The 14,970-nt window shown below is 65.5% G+C and overlaps 2 protein-coding genes across 3 annotated transcripts in view; both read left to right on the top strand.

Moving 5' to 3' along the window:
* The window catches only part of CTDSP1 (CTD small phosphatase 1), a 4,956-nt gene extending 1,510 nt beyond the window's left edge, over positions 1–3,446 (top strand). The window contains exons 4-7 of the mRNA XM_085311047.1: positions 256–312; positions 971–1,063; positions 1,351–1,536; positions 1,979–3,446. Coding sequence (XP_085167173.1) covers positions 256–312; positions 971–1,063; positions 1,351–1,536; positions 1,979–2,107 — 465 coding nt within the window. The 3' untranslated portion in view covers positions 2,108–3,446. The remainder of the gene's footprint in view (positions 1–255; positions 313–970; positions 1,064–1,350; positions 1,537–1,978) is intronic.
* A 3,750-nt stretch (positions 3,447–7,196) lies between these two features.
* VIL1 (villin 1) lies at positions 7,197–14,497 on the top strand. Of its 2 annotated transcripts, XM_085310948.1 has the most exons (20): positions 7,197–7,292; positions 8,130–8,231; positions 8,432–8,506; positions 8,655–8,851; positions 9,166–9,274; positions 9,693–9,803; positions 9,927–10,129; positions 10,669–10,747; positions 10,902–11,000; positions 11,230–11,383; positions 11,524–11,624; positions 11,777–11,914; positions 12,183–12,341; positions 12,463–12,642; positions 12,795–12,940; positions 13,107–13,251; positions 13,532–13,720; positions 13,838–13,906; positions 14,148–14,285; positions 14,384–14,497. In XM_085310948.1, the coding sequence occupies exons 1-20, from the start codon at positions 7,197–7,199 to the stop codon at positions 14,495–14,497; spliced, it is 2,604 nt and encodes an 867-aa protein (XP_085167074.1). The 2 variants fall into 2 exon arrangements, with proteins under 2 accessions (XP_085167074.1, XP_085167075.1); XM_085310949.1 differs by lacking the exon at positions 7,197–7,292 and having other exon boundaries at positions 8,157–8,231; positions 12,463–12,632; positions 12,803–12,940.
* Positions 14,498–14,970: the final 473 nt, after the last annotated feature.

Below are 14,970 nucleotides of genomic sequence, written 5' to 3'. Positions count from 1 at the left end.
CCCAAACTGGCGTCCCGCACTCCAGGCACCCACAACCAACCAGTCCTGTACGCCCAGTGTCGGGCCAGGTCCAGCCCGGCCCTGCCACCTTCCTCGCTCCGGCAGGGATGTCCTGGTACCAGGCCAGGCAGGCACCTCCAGGGAGGATGCAGTACAGAGGCTCCAGGGCTGGCACGGGGTGCGCAGGAGGCAGGGGTTGGGTGGCATTTGGGCAGGGGTGCGCACCTCTCACTGACCCTGCCGTGCCCTCCGCAGCCGGTGAACAACGCTGACTTCATCATTCCCGTGGAAATCGATGGCATCATGCACCAGGTAATGGGGACTTGCCCGGTGGGCAGGGGGCTCAGCTCCTCGCCCTCTCTCCCTCCCATGGGTGCCAGGAGCTGTCTCAGTGTTTGGGAGGCAGCGACAGCAGGGCAGGCGGTGGCACAGCRGGACAGGTGCCCATGTTGAGGGTGGCAGGGTGCCAGGGCTGGGGCTWTGGGGGCACCCCTCTTTCCAGCATGGGGAGCGGGTAAAGAGGGATCCTGGTAGGGAGCCCTACAGATGCCCATTCTGCAGTGGCTGGCACCGAATTCAAGTAATCCAGGATAGGCTGTGGTTTTGACAGTCAGCCTGTTCTAGGTTACTTGGCTCCGGAGCCTGCTGGACGCTTCATCCCCGATGGGCCACCAGGGCTGTGGTGCCCCCCCCCAGCCCACCCACTAGGCTGGTGCCACTGGGTCCTGCCCCCTCACCTCCGCGGCGCAGGGCAGGCAGCGCTCTGCCCCCCTTCCCAGCTGCGGCGGCAGGGCAGGGAGCCGTCTGCGCCGGCTGGGGTCGAGGGCACGGTGCCCATCAGCCGGGAGGCACGGGCATCCCCCGGGGCCGGTGTGCTGGGTGAGGGGCTCCCGTGGGGCACGGGGACACGGCTGGGTAAGGGCTGGGCGGGCGGGCGGGCTGCGCTCACCCCTGCCCCTCTGCGCCCCAGGTGTACGTGCTGAAGCGGCCGCATGTGGACGAGTTCCTGCAGCGCATGGGTGAGCTGTTCGAGTGCGTGCTCTTCACCGCCAGCCTGGCCAAGGTGAGTGCCTGCCTGCCCCGGCCCTGCTGCCCCCTTTCCTGCCACCCCGGGCACCGCTGCCCCCCTGCAGGTGTGGCAGGCCATTGGATGCCTTGGCACGGTCCGAACACTTGAAGGGGAAACCGAGGCACAGGGCAAGAGCATCGGCAGAGAGCTGGCGGCAGGCCCCAGGTGTCCAGGTGCTGCGGTTCCCACCGGGTCCTGCCGGCTCCCCTGCGGCTCAGAGGGCAGCGGTGGCGCAGGGTTAGAGAGCGCTCTGTCCCCAGTGACCCCCTCTCTGCCCCCAGTACGCAGACCCTGTGGCCGACCTGCTGGATAAATGGGGAGCTTTCCGGGCCCGGCTTTTCCGGGAATCCTGCGTCTTCCACCGGGGCAATTACGTGAAGGACCTGAGCCGCCTGGGCCGTGACCTGCGCCGAATCATCATCGTGGACAACTCACCCGCCTCCTATATCTTCCACCCTGACAACGCTGTACGTGCCCCACACAGGGGTGTGKGGGGGGGAGACGAGCTGGGGAGCAGGGGCAGGGGTGCAACGCGGGGTGCTAGGTGTGCAGGCAGGTATGGGATGGCCCCGGGGGAATATAGGGCAGAGCTGTCAGGTCCATCAGGGCCAGTGTGCCCCCGGAGGGGGATATGGGGTGACCGTGTCCCGCATCGTGGTGGTGCAGGGGTCTCCGTGCACTCTGCGGTGGTGGGGGGTCCCTCCCTAGAGCTGGCACCTCTGGGGGGACAGCTGGCTGCCTGTGGGGACAGGGGCTGTAGCCGGATCCCCACGGCTCACAGCCRCACCTGAGGGAGAGAAACCGGCACTGGGATGTGACCAGCTCCGGGCTGGAGCACTGGGGCCTGGCGCTGGGGCTTGCCAGGGGCACGGGGACCCTCCTCAGCCGGTGCCGTGCCCATTCCCGCAGGTGCCGGTGGCCTCGTGGTTCGATAACATGGCAGACACGGAGCTGCTAGACCTGCTGCCCTTCTTCGAGAGGCTCAGCAAAGTGGACGACGTTTACACAGTGCTCAAGAAACACCGGACTAACAGCTAGTGTGCCCCAGGCGCCCACCCGCCCGCGCCCCTGGGCTGTCCCGGGGCTCGGCGCCGTGCCAGTGGCAGTGCCAGCAGGACGCCAGCACCAGACTCCTGCCCGCCGGGCGCTGACGGTTTTTCCTGCGCTGGGGGGGCATCGTGGTGGCAACTGAGTGCCTTACTGGGGGGGGGATCCMGGAGTGTTCCCCCTTGTCCCTGGGCCTGCTGGGCGCGGGTGTCCCGGCCCCCAACCTGCCTGCTGGTGTTGGGAGCAGACGGGGCAGCTGTGCCCCTGCCACGGGAACTGGGTGCCCTCTGCTTGGGTGCCCTCCCCCCCAAAGGGTGGCCTATGGGTGACCCGTTGCCTTGCAGTGCTGGGGACCTGCTGGGGTGTGGGGGTTTCTGTCCACCTCCCCAGCTTTTGTCCCCTCTCCCCAAAACGGTTCTCAGGTCCTTTTCTCCTCCATGTCCCCCAGAGTGGGGAGAGGGGGGTCAGCAACTGCTGCTTTCCACTGCCTTTTAGGGGGATGAACCCCCCATCTGGGTTCTGCCTGCTAGGCGGGCTGGCAGCCCTCGGCCCCTATCCACAGGGACCCACAGTAAGGGCTAACCCCCTACCACTCCCCTCCCAAAAAGAAAAGGGGGTCCCATTAGTCTTGGAGCATGGGGGCCACCTCCATACCCTTAATTCTGCCCTTGTGCAGCTGATCACCTCTGGAGGGGGCAACATCTGTACCCCTTCCTCGTGCCTTCCAGTGCCCCCCACTCCAGGGGCAAGTTTTGGGGGGCAGCCCAGCCTCAGGGCTAACCCCCTGGCTGTAAATGCCCCCCAGTGTGCCTTGGGACGCTGAGTCTCCATGACTCCCCTGCAGTCCTACAAGGGCTGTGCCAAGAGGGATTCTTAAATCCGCCCCCTCCAGCCTCAATTTATTTCTGAGGGGGGAGGTTGGCTGCCTCCCCCAGCTCCCAYTAATGCTGTGTTAATGGGAGTCCCCCATGTCCCTAATGAGGGTGTCCCCTGCCCTGATGCGGGGGGCTGTGCACCCCTGCCCCTAACCCTTCACAGTTGCACCAAAGRCTGTGACTGCCTGGGTGGGGGGACACCCCAATACAAGCCTTAGAGTGCCCTCCCCCATCTCCTCCCCAGCCTTACACCAGCCCTGGCCCCCCTTCCAGCAGCCTGGGCTCACCCCTGTGGGGCTGAGCCCTTACCAGGGTGCCCCCTAGTTTTGGGGGGCTGGGGCTCTCAGGGAAGGGATTTTGGGGGAGGGGGGGACTGAGTTCAGCCAGGTGCATTTTAGATACAGACAGTGTCTCTATATTTTTAGGGGGAAAAACAACGGTTTCCTGAAAAGTCACAGGTGCCTTTTTACCGCTGTGCCAGGGAGAGAGGAGGGCAGTGCGGCGGGGGGGGGGGTTGGTTGGTCGAGGGGGGTTTTAGCTCTGTTGCTCTCTGCCCAGCTCCCGCAGGTGCTGCCCTTCTCCAAACGCTGGGTGCTGGGCCGGCCGCCCCTGTGCAGGGTAGGCAGGGTCCCCCCCGGGGCCTGCCCGTGCCCCCTGCCTCAGCGCCCTGCCCCATGGCCGGGGGCTTGGGGAAGCGGGTGCTGCGGAGCATCCATCCCCGGCGACCCCCTCCTGCCTCAGGCCTCGTCCTGCCCCTCCAGGAGGGTCGAACTCAGCACTTTATTAGACAAGTCAAACAGCACCAGCAGAGCCCGGTGCCCACCYGGGGCCTGGCAAGCACCTACAGGTGCCATGGCACCCAGGGTGGGGGGTGCCTGAGGGTGTCCCGGCACCGGGTAGCGTTTGGAGAGGGTGGCCAGGTGGTTGTGGTGCCCAGTGGGGCTGGGGGACCAGATCAACGTGCCTTTGTGTGATTAAAGCTGTCCCACCGCCTCGGAAAGGGGAGCTGTGCTGAGAGCCGGCTGTGCCGGGGGGGCGGGGGGGAGGTGGGGGGGGCGCTCGTGTGCGTGCTGCGCGTGTGCACGCACGCGTGCGCCGGGTGCCCCCGATGAATGCGTGTGCATGCCGCAGCCACGGTGCGTGCACACGCAGGGTGTGTGTGTGTGTGTGCGTGCGGGTGCTGAGCCCTGGAGTCCTGGCTGCCCCCCACCCCGGCCCTGCCTCCTGCAAGGCTCATCCTGGTGGTGGTGGGGGGGGGGGTTGGTGCCCCCCACCCATGCCCCTAGTTTTGGGGGCACCCACCCCATGGGGTGCTGGCTCGTAGGGTGCCACCAGCAGCCTGGGAAGGGGCCACGGCAGGACCCCCCCCATCCTGCCCCGCTGCTCTTCTTCCCAGCAGCAGGAGCTGGGGGTCCTACCCCCATAGCCAGGGGGGTGGGAGGGGGCCGAATTTAGCCACAGGTGCCTTGGGCTGCCCCAGGCCCTAGCTTCGCCCTGGCTTTAGCCCCTAGCCTTGGGCTTGATGGGTGCACGAGTGCTCCCTGCCTCAGTTTCCCCCCAGGAACACATTGGATTGCCCCCCTCCAGGCGGAGAAGGGGAGACTGGGGACCCCCCTTCCACCAGGCAGACTACTGCCAGGGTGCTGGTGCTGGGGTGCCATGGGGGGGTCTCTTCCCTTGCCCCTCCTCCCATGCCCTTGTTGGCCTTGTGCCTCTCCTCGTTAATGAAGTCCCTGTCCTCCCTCATCGYTGCACTAATTACTGAGTTCATTAGAGGCCCAACATGCCTGGCTGGGGGGCCCCGGAGGAGGGGGCTGTGGCTGGCGTGGTGCCCCCAGCCCCGTGCCACAGAGGCTGACACAGCCCTGGGACACGGCCACGGAGTGGAGAGCGGCGCAGGGTCCCCCCACCCCAAAACGCAACCTCAGCCCCCCTGCCGGGGGCCCTGCATCCAGGTAAGGGACCCGCAGGGGAGACTAAGGGCTCGGCCTGCTGTTGGATGGGCGCTGGGGCAAGGGGGCTGCCCCCCATCGTGGCTGGAGGGTGCTGTGGCAGAGCATCCCCCCCCCCGATGTCAGAGCACCCTCCCTTGTTTGTGGCTGCCCCCCACACCTGTTATCACTTTGRGGGGCTCTGGCAGGATTTTGGGTGAAGGATACTCTGAAGATCCTGCCTTCTCCCCCCCCAGCCTCGTCCCCTCTGCACCCTGTCCGTGGCAGCTCACCCTCCCCAGCAAGCATGGTCCCAGCACCCCAAATTGGCCCAGCTGGCTCTTGGCTAGGTTTTTTTTTGGGGGGGTGCAGTGAGGGGATGGTATTCCCCATTGTACCCCTGGTGCCTGCTTTGCACTGGGAGCAACCCCGGGGATGGCAAAGGCTGTGGGGCTCCCCACAGCAGCTCCGCCGTCCCGCTCCCGCAGCAGAGGGGGGCCCCACAGTGTGTTTGGGGCTGGGGACGGAGCTGGGGGGGGGGCGGGGGGGCCCGGCCGCGCTGCTCAGCTCTTCTCCGCGGCCAAACCCCGAGGGTGATCGAGGGAACTTTGGGGCCCGGCTGGGCGCCGCATCCGCCCGGCACCAGCACGCTGCTCTCGCCAGCGCTGGCCTGGAGAAGGGCCAGATCCAGGGCGAGGGTGCGGGATGCCCACGGCGCCGCGGCACGAGGTGCTGGCTCAGCAGGGCGGGCGAGATAAGGCCACGGCAATCCYGCGGGGCTGGGGAGCTGTGAGACAGGCTGGGCGAGCCCGGAGGCCTGCTCGGCACTGCAAAACCCTGGGCAGAGGTGTAYGCAGCTCCCAGGCGTCCCTCAAATCCCGCTCCAGGGGCGGCTCCCGGGGAGCCCGGCCCCTCCACGGCGCAGGGTCCCCCAACGCCGGGAGCTGCTGCCCGGCTGGGTCCCCCCGGGTGCTCCTGCGGCAGCCCTGGCACGCCACCCCGGCAGCACCCGCGTTTCGTGCCGGGGCTCAGCAGCCTCCCGCCCCTGCGAGGCTGCAGCACGAAACGGAGAGCAAGGGGCTGCGGCAGCAGGGACAGCCGGGCGCCTGGGTCCCCCCGCTCGGTGCTTCCTGCGCGGAGCAATTCGTGCTCTGACTGTGGGTTTTTAAACCAGTTTGTGGACAAAAAGGCGAATCCAGCCCCATTCCCCCACCTGTCAGCTTGGGTGAGCATTTGACGGGCTGGAGGCTGTCGGTCAGCTGCAGGCACTGAGCGGGGGCGGAGGCGGAGGAGCGCCGTGCCTCCCGCGCCCCGGAGCTGCGCCGCGCACCCCGCCGACTCGCCCGGGGCAAACCCGCCGGCAGGCGCGGGGCTCCCGACCGCCAGGCAAGGCCGGCGGTGCCGCCTCAGCGCTGCGCGAGCCCCCTCTGCTACGAGCGGTGGTCCGGGCTGATGCCGTAGAGCAGCCGCCCCACAGCCCCACGCCCCATGTCTCCCAGCCCCATCCTACCGTCTCATACCCCAACCCGCGGCCCCACGGCCCGTCCCACCGCTCAGCCCCCCCCCCGGGGTGGTGTCCGAGCTCGATGCTCGGAGGCGCAGCAGGTCTCTCCTCGCCCGCCCGCTGGCCTCGCTGGGGGTTTATGGCCCTCCAGCAGCACCTGGTGTTTATCAGCGCTGCCAGCAGCACGCAGCAGCCAGCTCTGCTCTTAGCCGGATCCGCAGCAGGTGCTGGGGCCAGCGCAGGGCCCGCCGCTGCGCTCGCCCTCGCTCTGGGACCTGCCGTGCCGGGAAGGGGCTGGCCGCGAGCCCTGCGCCCCAGCCCCACGTCCCCTCCGCGCCCCGCTCGCCGCGGGCCGGTGCTGCGGCGAGCCCTGCGTGGCGGAGATGAACCTCTTGGGCAGCGAGCAGGGAGACGGCCCCTGGCCGGGGACAGTCCCGCTGCCAGGCAGCGAGGCGCTATGGGGTGCGAYGGGGAAGCCCTGGGAAGATAACGCCGCAGGGCTGGCGGGACTGAGCTCGTGACGCCAAAGCCCATCACCACCAGGTTTGTGTCTGCAGCCAGCACGGGAGGAGCCCTGGGAAGGGTGGCCGATACCAGCCCAGGCCCAGAAAGCCTGCAGCAGCCAAGGCGCCGGGGAAGATACGCGCTGTGATAGCACTGGGGGTGGGGGGGGTAATTAACCCATGAGTAACGGGGCGATGTGGGATGTGGGTGCTAGGAAGCCCTGGAGGGATGCGAGGACCTTGACTTGAGGCCATTCCTGCCCTTATATGGCGAACAGGGGCTGGGACAGGAGGGGACAAAGGTCTCCTCGGTGCTGGCACCTGAGCACTTCGTCTAGGTACGTGCCCAGCGCGGCAGGGAAGGTGAGGGGCTGGGGGCTGGGGTGGCGGGGCGCAGGCCAGGGGGTCGGGGTGCACTTCTGCCTGCTGCAACGCTGCCCCATCGGTGAGGGCCTGCTGGTGATGGAGGGGGGCTCGGGAGGGGGCCAGGCCCCGGCAGCCTGGGGCAGGGGGCTGCACGGCGCGCAGGTGTGCAGGGCACCGCGAGCAGGAGCGGGCACCCACCCCGGCGCCAGCAGCTCGCCCGGCCCGGCGAGGCCCGAGCTGTCACCGGCAGGGACGGGCAGATGCTCGGTGCCCGCCTGTCCCGCCCCAGCGCTCGGGGCGTCCCTCTGCGGACCGGCGAGCAGAGCGGGTCTTCGGGGGCACCGGGCGCCTCTGCGGGCAGCCGAAGCCCGGGCTGCCGCGGGAGGCTGCCCTGTGCCCGTGCCACGCCGGGGGACCGGCTGAGTGGGGACGCTGCTGGCTGGCTCTGCGGAGGAGCAGCGTCACCCGGGTGCGGCTGCTGCGCCGGGGATGCCCCGCGCAGCCTGGCCACGCACCCAGGTGCCAGGCGCCGAGGACGCCCCGCTCGCCTCCCGGCTCCGGGAGCCGCYGTCGCTCCTGCCCACCACGGACCCTGGCACAGTCCGGGACCTGCAATACCCCCCTCACGGGCTCAGCGCCAACCGGGGCCGGCCGGACGCCAGAGCCACCTCCGCGCCCCACATCCCTGGCCTTAGGGGCACCCCTAGCCCCGGTGTCCCGGCACAGGGGATCGTCCCGGCAGGGCGGCGCAGCCTGGCGAGCTGCCTCCGTCCTGGCTTCAAATGGCTCTGCCTGTCGTTAGCCCTAACGAGGCTGTCGCGGGTGTCCCGGCAGGTGCCCCTGCCTGCAGCGCCCTTCGCCATGGTGGAGCTCAGCGCCAAAGTCAGCAAGACGCTGAACAAGACCACGCCGGGCCTCCAGATCTGGCGAATCGAGGTGGGCACGGGCCGGGCTCGGCTGGGGCACTTCGGGCTCATGGTGGGGGGGTGGGGGGGTTCTCTTCAGTAGGGCCCCAGAGCAGCCCCATGGCGGAGGCACAGTGCTGCCTGGGGGCACCGGCTGGGCACCCATCGCTGGGTCCCTGCAGGCTGCCCCCACCCCGTGCCGGGACTCACCCGTGCCCCTTCCTTTCGCAGAACATGGAGATGGTGCCGGTGCCCACCAAAAGCTACGGCAGCTTCTACGAAGGGGATTGCTACGTCCTGCTTTCGGTACGGTGCTGCAGGGTCCCGGGGGGCCAGGGCTGGCTCTGCCCTGCAGAGGGGCTGCAGGGAGGGAGGAGGGTCCTGGCCGGACCGGTGTGGGGCTGTGGGGTGCTCTGCTCCCCAGGCCCTTCTGGAGGGGACTGCTCACCCGCAGACACGCAAGACTGGGGATGGCTTCACGTACGACATCCACTACTGGCTGGGCCAGGATTCGAGCCAGGACGAGCAGGGGGCTGCGGCCATCTACACCACGCAGATGGACGACCACCTGGGCACCGTGGCCGTGCAGCACCGCGAGACCCAGGGCCACGAGAGTGAGGCTTTCCGTGCCTATTTCAAACAGGGCCTCATGTACGTCGGCCACCCAGGGGACCCGCTTCCCAGCGTGGCTGTCCTCGCCTGCCCTCTTGCTTCATCCCCCCGGCCCTTGCGTGCCCCCCATGCTGGGGGCCTGCCTTGCATCAGGCAATGGGAACAGCCCTGCCCAGCAAGGCTGGGGAGAGGCAGGGGGTCTTGGTGTGGCCTCTCACCATCCACAGCTCGCCCCCACGGGTGGGAAGACACCCGGGTTCACAACTCCTTCCCCTCTGCCACTGCCAGGCCCTGGGCATGTCACTTAACCCAGGGTGACCAAGGCTCACGCTGTGTCCCATCTGTCCCCCCAGCTATAAGAAGGGTGGAGTGGCCTCGGGCATGAAGCACGTGGAGACGAACACCTACGACGTCCAGCGCCTGCTACATGTTAAGGGCAAGAAGAACGTGGTGGCTGGAGAGGTGAGTTATGGGGCCAGAGGGGTTCCCCCTACCCGAGCCCTGTCCAGGCCAGGCACAGCTGCACCCACAGTGGGATGGGTGTCAGCTGAGCATCCCCATAGTAACTCCCCGACAGCTGTGACCTTTTAGCAGAGATGCTTTTTGGGGGTCAGATTAAGGCTAGGCCCCCTCCTCTAGACACAGCTGCCTTCAGTCAGAGCTGTGCGGTGGGAATGAGCATGCAGCTCTGCCCCAGAGGTGGCTGCGTTTCCCAGGCAGCGCTCCTACCCATAGGAGCATCCCGAAAAGCCCCCTGTCAGGGTAGAGAGAAGAAATTCAGCCTGGAGACACCCATGGGAGGATGTCCCTGTGGGGCAGGGACCGTGGAGCTGGAGAACCCAGGAGTCCTGCCTGCCTTCAACCACCCCTTCTGCCACAGGTGGAGATGAGCTGGAAAAGCTTCAACCGGGGTGACGTGTTCCTGCTTGACCTGGGCCAGCTCATCATCCAGTGGAACGGCCCTGAGAGCAGCCGTGTCGAGAGGCTGAAGGTACGGCCAGGGCGCTTGGCCACTCCAGGCCTCGCAGCCTGAGGGATTCATTGCTGCCCTGGTCTCTGAAAGTCTCCTGCTCCCCTGCCGTGAGCTGACCCACGGCCCTCTCCTCATGTGCAGGCAATGACTATGGCCAAGGACATCCGGGACCGGGAGCGTGGTGGGCGCGCCAAGGTCGGTGTAGTGGATGGTGAGAACGAGGATGCCTCGCCAGGGCTCATGAAGGTCCTCACGCACGTGCTGGGTGAGAAGCAGGATATCAAGGCGGCCATTCCTGACGAGGTTGTGGACCAAGTACTGAAGACTTCCCTCAAACTCTACCAGTAAGTTGTGGGGATGAGGTTACTCCTGGAAGAATCTGCTGGGGCAAAGAGTGTTGCAGCACCCTTCTCTGCCATATCCCGGTACCTGGATCCCCACTCCAAGGAAACCTGTGGTTTCTGGCCCGTGGGCAGCTCCTCTGAGGGGACAGGGCCACCTTGAGGGGTACGGGTCCCTTGGGCCAGAGAAGCCCTCGGTGCTGATGGGCTCGGTACCCAACAGCTGGTACAGAGATGCCCATGCTGATGTGATTGATGTCTTCATACATGGTGGCATGTCCCTGGTTAAGCAGCATGGCCTTGTCCCATCTGACCTCTGCCTTCTTCGTTCCACTGCAGCTACATGTGCTGGGAGCAGGGCTGGATACGGCCCTGATCCAAGGCAGAGCAAGCTGCGAAGCAGGTTATGGCTATGAGAGAGCTGAGATGGGGRAGGGGGGGGGGGGATGCCCAACCTTGGTACCCCAATGTGTGTGTGTGTGGAGGGGGGAAGGGCAGAGGGGTTTCCTTGCCCCTCTCCTAACCCTCCTTCACCTCATCAGCGTCTCTGATGCCAGCGGAAACCTGGTTATAAAGGAGGTGGCCATTCGACCCCTGACTCAAGACATGCTCCTGCATGAGGTGCGTTGCCCATCCTGGGGATGGAGAAATGCCCAGTTTCCTTGGCAGCTTTAACCCTTCGAAAGCCGCTTTGATGGGCTTTGCCCATCAAAGCGGCTTTCGAAGGGTTAAAGCTGCCCTAGGTCCTAATTCTGCTGCTGCTGTTCCCCTCTAGGACTGCTACATCCTTGATCAAGGGGGGCTCAGGATCTTTGTGTGGAAGGGGAGAAACTCCACCAAGGAGGAGAAGCAGCAGGCGATGAGCAGGGCCCTGGTGAGTGATGGGACCAGTTATGGGGGGGGAATCGCAGCAAGCCCTGATGGGCGGCAGGAGCATTACCTCTGGTGCACAGTCCCACACTGCCCTCGCTGTGCCCAGCATTAGGGCTGTCCTGCTGGGGAGGGGGCTGGGAATCCCTTCCCTGGCCTCGAACACCCCCGTGGTTTGAAGTGCCTGCTCCCTGGGCCCTCCATGCCCACGTGTGAGGTCCGGCTTCCCTCAGGGCTTCATCAAAGCTAAGAACTACCCATCCAGCACCAGCGTGGAGACGGAGAATGACGGGTCCGAATCATCTGTCTTCAGGCAACTCTTCCAGAAATGGACCGTCCCCAGCCAGACCAGTGGGCTGGGCAAGACGCATACTGTGGGAAAAGTGGGTGAGTGCCCCCAGCCAGGCGATGCTCAGGCACTGAGCTTGGAGCAACCAAACTGCAGCAGGGAGTGGGCTGGGGGTCCTGGGGGACCCCCCCCAAGGGCCATGTCTGCCACTGGACTCAGCCCCTGCCCTTGCCTGCAGCTAAGGTGGAACAGGTGAAGTTCGATGCCACCACCCTGCATGCCAAGCCCCAGCTGGCTGCCCAGCAGAAGATGGTGGATGATGGATCTGGGGAAGCAGAGGTAGGGTGCTGGGCACGGAGGCTGGGCCAGGTGCTGTGAATGTGCACATGGGCATGGGGCTGAGTGGAGGAGATACCAGAAGACCTCAGCTCTGCAGGGCTCGGGGGTGTCCCAGCCCTGCCAGCAGTGCGCTGCTGCCCCCATCCCTGCAGGTATGGCGTGTGGAGAACCAGGAGCTGGTGCCTGTGGAGAAGCGGTGGCTGGGGCATTTCTATGGTGGGGACTGCTACCTGATACTGTACACCTACCACGTGGGGCACAAGGTGAACCGCATCATCTACATCTGGCAGGTGAGACCTCCCCCTCCCCAAGGCTGGTTCCCCACTACATCTCACCCACAACCAGCAGTGCAGCACCAGGACATCACCGTGGACCTGTGGGGCTCTGCTCTGAGCTGAGCTCCTGCAGGAAAGCTGACACTGGCATCACTGCTTCCCTACTACCCTGTCTCTGCCCCCCCATATTGTGTCCCCCATCCTGTGCGCAGCAGCATGGCTCTTTCCCAAAGAGGGAAACTGAGGCAGGGCTCAGCTCTGAGCTCCCCTCTGCCCTGCCCAGGGCCATCATGCCAGTGCGGATGAGATTGCTGCCTCGGCGTACCAAGCCGTGATCCTGGACCAGAAGTACAACAACGAGCCGGTGCAGGTTCGGGTGACGATGGGAAAGGAGCCGGCACACCTCATGGCCATCTTCAAGGGCAAGATGGTGGTGTACGCGGTGAGCACAGGGTCACTGGAAGGAGTGGGTGCAGCTCGGGGGGGTTCTGTGGCATCTGGGGCTCAGCTTGCAGCACTGGTGGTGACATCCCATCCCTGTCCCCCACAACTGCTGTCTCCAGGGTGGCACGTCACGGGCAGGCAGCACAGAACCTGTGCCCTCCACCCGTCTTTTCCAAGTGCATGGCACCAATGAGTACAACACCAAGGCCTTCGAGGTGCCTGTTCGTGCCTCCTCCCTCAACTCCAATGATGTCTTTGTGCTCAAGACCCCCAAATCCTGCTACCTCTGGTATGGGAAGGTGGGTACTGCATCCACCAGCGCTGTCTGTCACTGAGCTCTGGGGCTGGCATTGGCCCCCAGAGATAAATATCTCTGTCTCCTCCTCGGCATGGGGAGCCGGGGCAGATAGTGGTTGAGGACTGCAACAGATGGGCTGTGCTTGCTCTGCAGGGCTGCAGTGGGGACGAACGCGAGATGGGCAAGATGGTGGCTGACATCATCTCCAAGGCGGAGAAGCCGGTGGTGGCAGAAGGACAGGAGCCTCCTGAGTTTTGGGTGGCCCTGGGGGGCAAGTCCCAGTATGCCGACAGCAAGAGGTACCAGCTCCTTGTTCCAAGGGCCTGGGGTGGCAAGGACCCCCTTATGGCTGGAGGGAGGGGGGTGGGGGGCACCTTGCTCCTGCCCAACTTCAAGCATGCAATGGGCCTCAAGTCATCAAGCAAAATGAGGCCTGATCCCCACCATGGTGTCTCATCCCCCCAGGCTGCAGGAGGCAACCCCCTCCATGTCCCCTCGACTCTTTGAATGCTCCAACAAGACAGGCACCTTCCTGGCCACAGAGATTGTGAACTTCACTCAGGATGACCTGGAGGAAGATGATGTTTACCTGCTGGATGTCTGGGACCAGGTGGGCTGGTTAGAGGTGACAGCTTTGATCCTACGAACTGGCATCTCCAAGGGGCTGGAAGACCTGCAACAGCCAGAGGAGCTGGGATTGGGGTCTGGAAGCCCTTCCCATGCCCCCAACACCACCTTGTCCAACCCCCCCGGTCCAGGAAGGCCTCTCAGCCCCCAGTGCCCTTCCTTGGGGACAGACCCTGCATGTCCCCAGGCCTGGGTTAGGCCCAGCCCCAAATGGTGCCCCCAACAGTGGGATGCAGGTGTGGGAAATGGTGGCCTTGTTCCAGGTTTTCTTCTGGTTGGGGAAAGGTGCCAATGAATCGGAGAAGGAGGCGGCGGCAGTTATGGCACAGGAGTACCTGCGGAGCCACCCCAGCGGGCGTGACCTCCAGACCCCCATCATCGTGGTGAAGCAAGGCTACGAGCCCCCCACTTTCACAGGCTGGTTCCTGGCTTGGGACCCTCTCAAGTGGACCGTGAGTTACGGAGAGGGCTGGAAGGGTCCTTTGCAGATGGGATCAAGCCCAGCCAACAGCAGGCTTCATCCTTGGCAGCCAGGCTGGTCCTACCCATGTCTTTCGTCTCCTTTGCAGGACAAGAAATCCTATGAGGAGCTCAGAGCTGAGCTGGCGGATGACGGCAGCCTGGGACAGCTCACATCAGTAAGTGTCATGGGGAGCGGGGGCCACCGGAGTCGGGGAGGAGGCACCGTGCAGGCAAAGGGAGCCCTCCGCGCTCCACGGCAGACAGCACCCAGAGGCTCGGGGGCAGGCTGCCCCATGTGGGACACCAGCCTCCAAGGCCTGCGGCCAGGCTGGCACCTCCATCTCCAGGCTGCTGGCTGGAACCATGCCCAGCAGGCTGGCTCTGCTGGGCAGGCCCTGACTGTCTCCCTCCGGCCAGGAGCTCACTTCTAGGCAAGAAATCTTCACGGCCACCACCACCCTTACCCCCAGCAAGCTGGAGACCTTCCCCCTGGATGTGCTCCAAAACACCGCCGCAGAGGACCTGCCTCGGGGCGTGAATCCCAGCAGGAAGGAGGTGAGCCCGGGGGGCAAAGCCATGGCAGGCCCGCTCTGAGTTTGGGGCCCCCCCCCCAGCTCTGGCTGAGCCTCGTCTCTCTTTCCCCCACCCCCCAGGACCACCTCTCCGACCAGGACTTTAAGGCCACCTTCGGCATGGCCCGCTCTGCCTTTGCTGCCCTGCCCTTGTGGAAACAGCAGAACCTCAAGAAGGAGAAAGGACTCTTCTGAGAGAGGAGCCCCGGCCTGGGTGCACTGCGCTCATTATTTTTATTAAATAAAATGAGTTTGCAGAGCCGGGCTCTTATCTCCCCCTAATCAACCTCTGGGCTCAGCCCTGCCTGCACCTCCCCAGCTGCGGGGTTTATTGGGCGAGCAAAGGATGGACAGGGGCACGTCTGGGACAGCACCTGACTTTCAGCAACACAGTAGCCCAGGACTAAACTGGCCGGCAGAGCTACGAGCCTCTGGCTGAGCAGCTCCTCCCTTTGCTTCCACCCTCAGCGTACCCTGCAGCAGCGCACGGGCACGGGATTTGCCCGAGCCCAGCGCCCCGCTCAGCTGCCAGCCCTGGGCCGGGGCACCCCCCGGCACGCAGCCGCCCAGCCCCGGGGCGCGCCTGGCACAGCTGGGCTCTCCGCACGCTGCTGCAGCTCCGTGCCAAAGGTCCCGTATACGGCTGGAGCCGCTCCCTGCGTTATCAC

This window comes from Rhea americana, unplaced genomic scaffold (genome assembly GCF_003343005.1).
Source record: "Rhea americana isolate MKP2758 unplaced genomic scaffold, rheAme1 scaffold_33, whole genome shotgun sequence".
Lineage (NCBI taxonomy): Eukaryota > Metazoa > Chordata > Aves > Rheiformes > Rheidae > Rhea > Rhea americana.
This window is presented reverse-complemented; position numbering and strand designations above follow the sequence as displayed.

Coding starts and splice junctions, on each gene's coding strand:
- VIL1 (XM_085310948.1), top strand. CDS start 7,197: ATGGCGAACAGGGGCTGGGACAGGAGGGGACAAAGGTCTCCTCGGTGC. Junction 7,293..8,129: donor TGCCCAGCGCGGCAGGGAAG/GTGAGGGGCTGG, acceptor GTGTCCCGGCAG/GTGCCCCTGCCTGCAGCGCC. Junction 13,907..14,147: donor GCCTGGGACAGCTCACATCA/GTAAGTGTCATG, acceptor CCCTCCGGCCAG/GAGCTCACTTCTAGGCAAGA.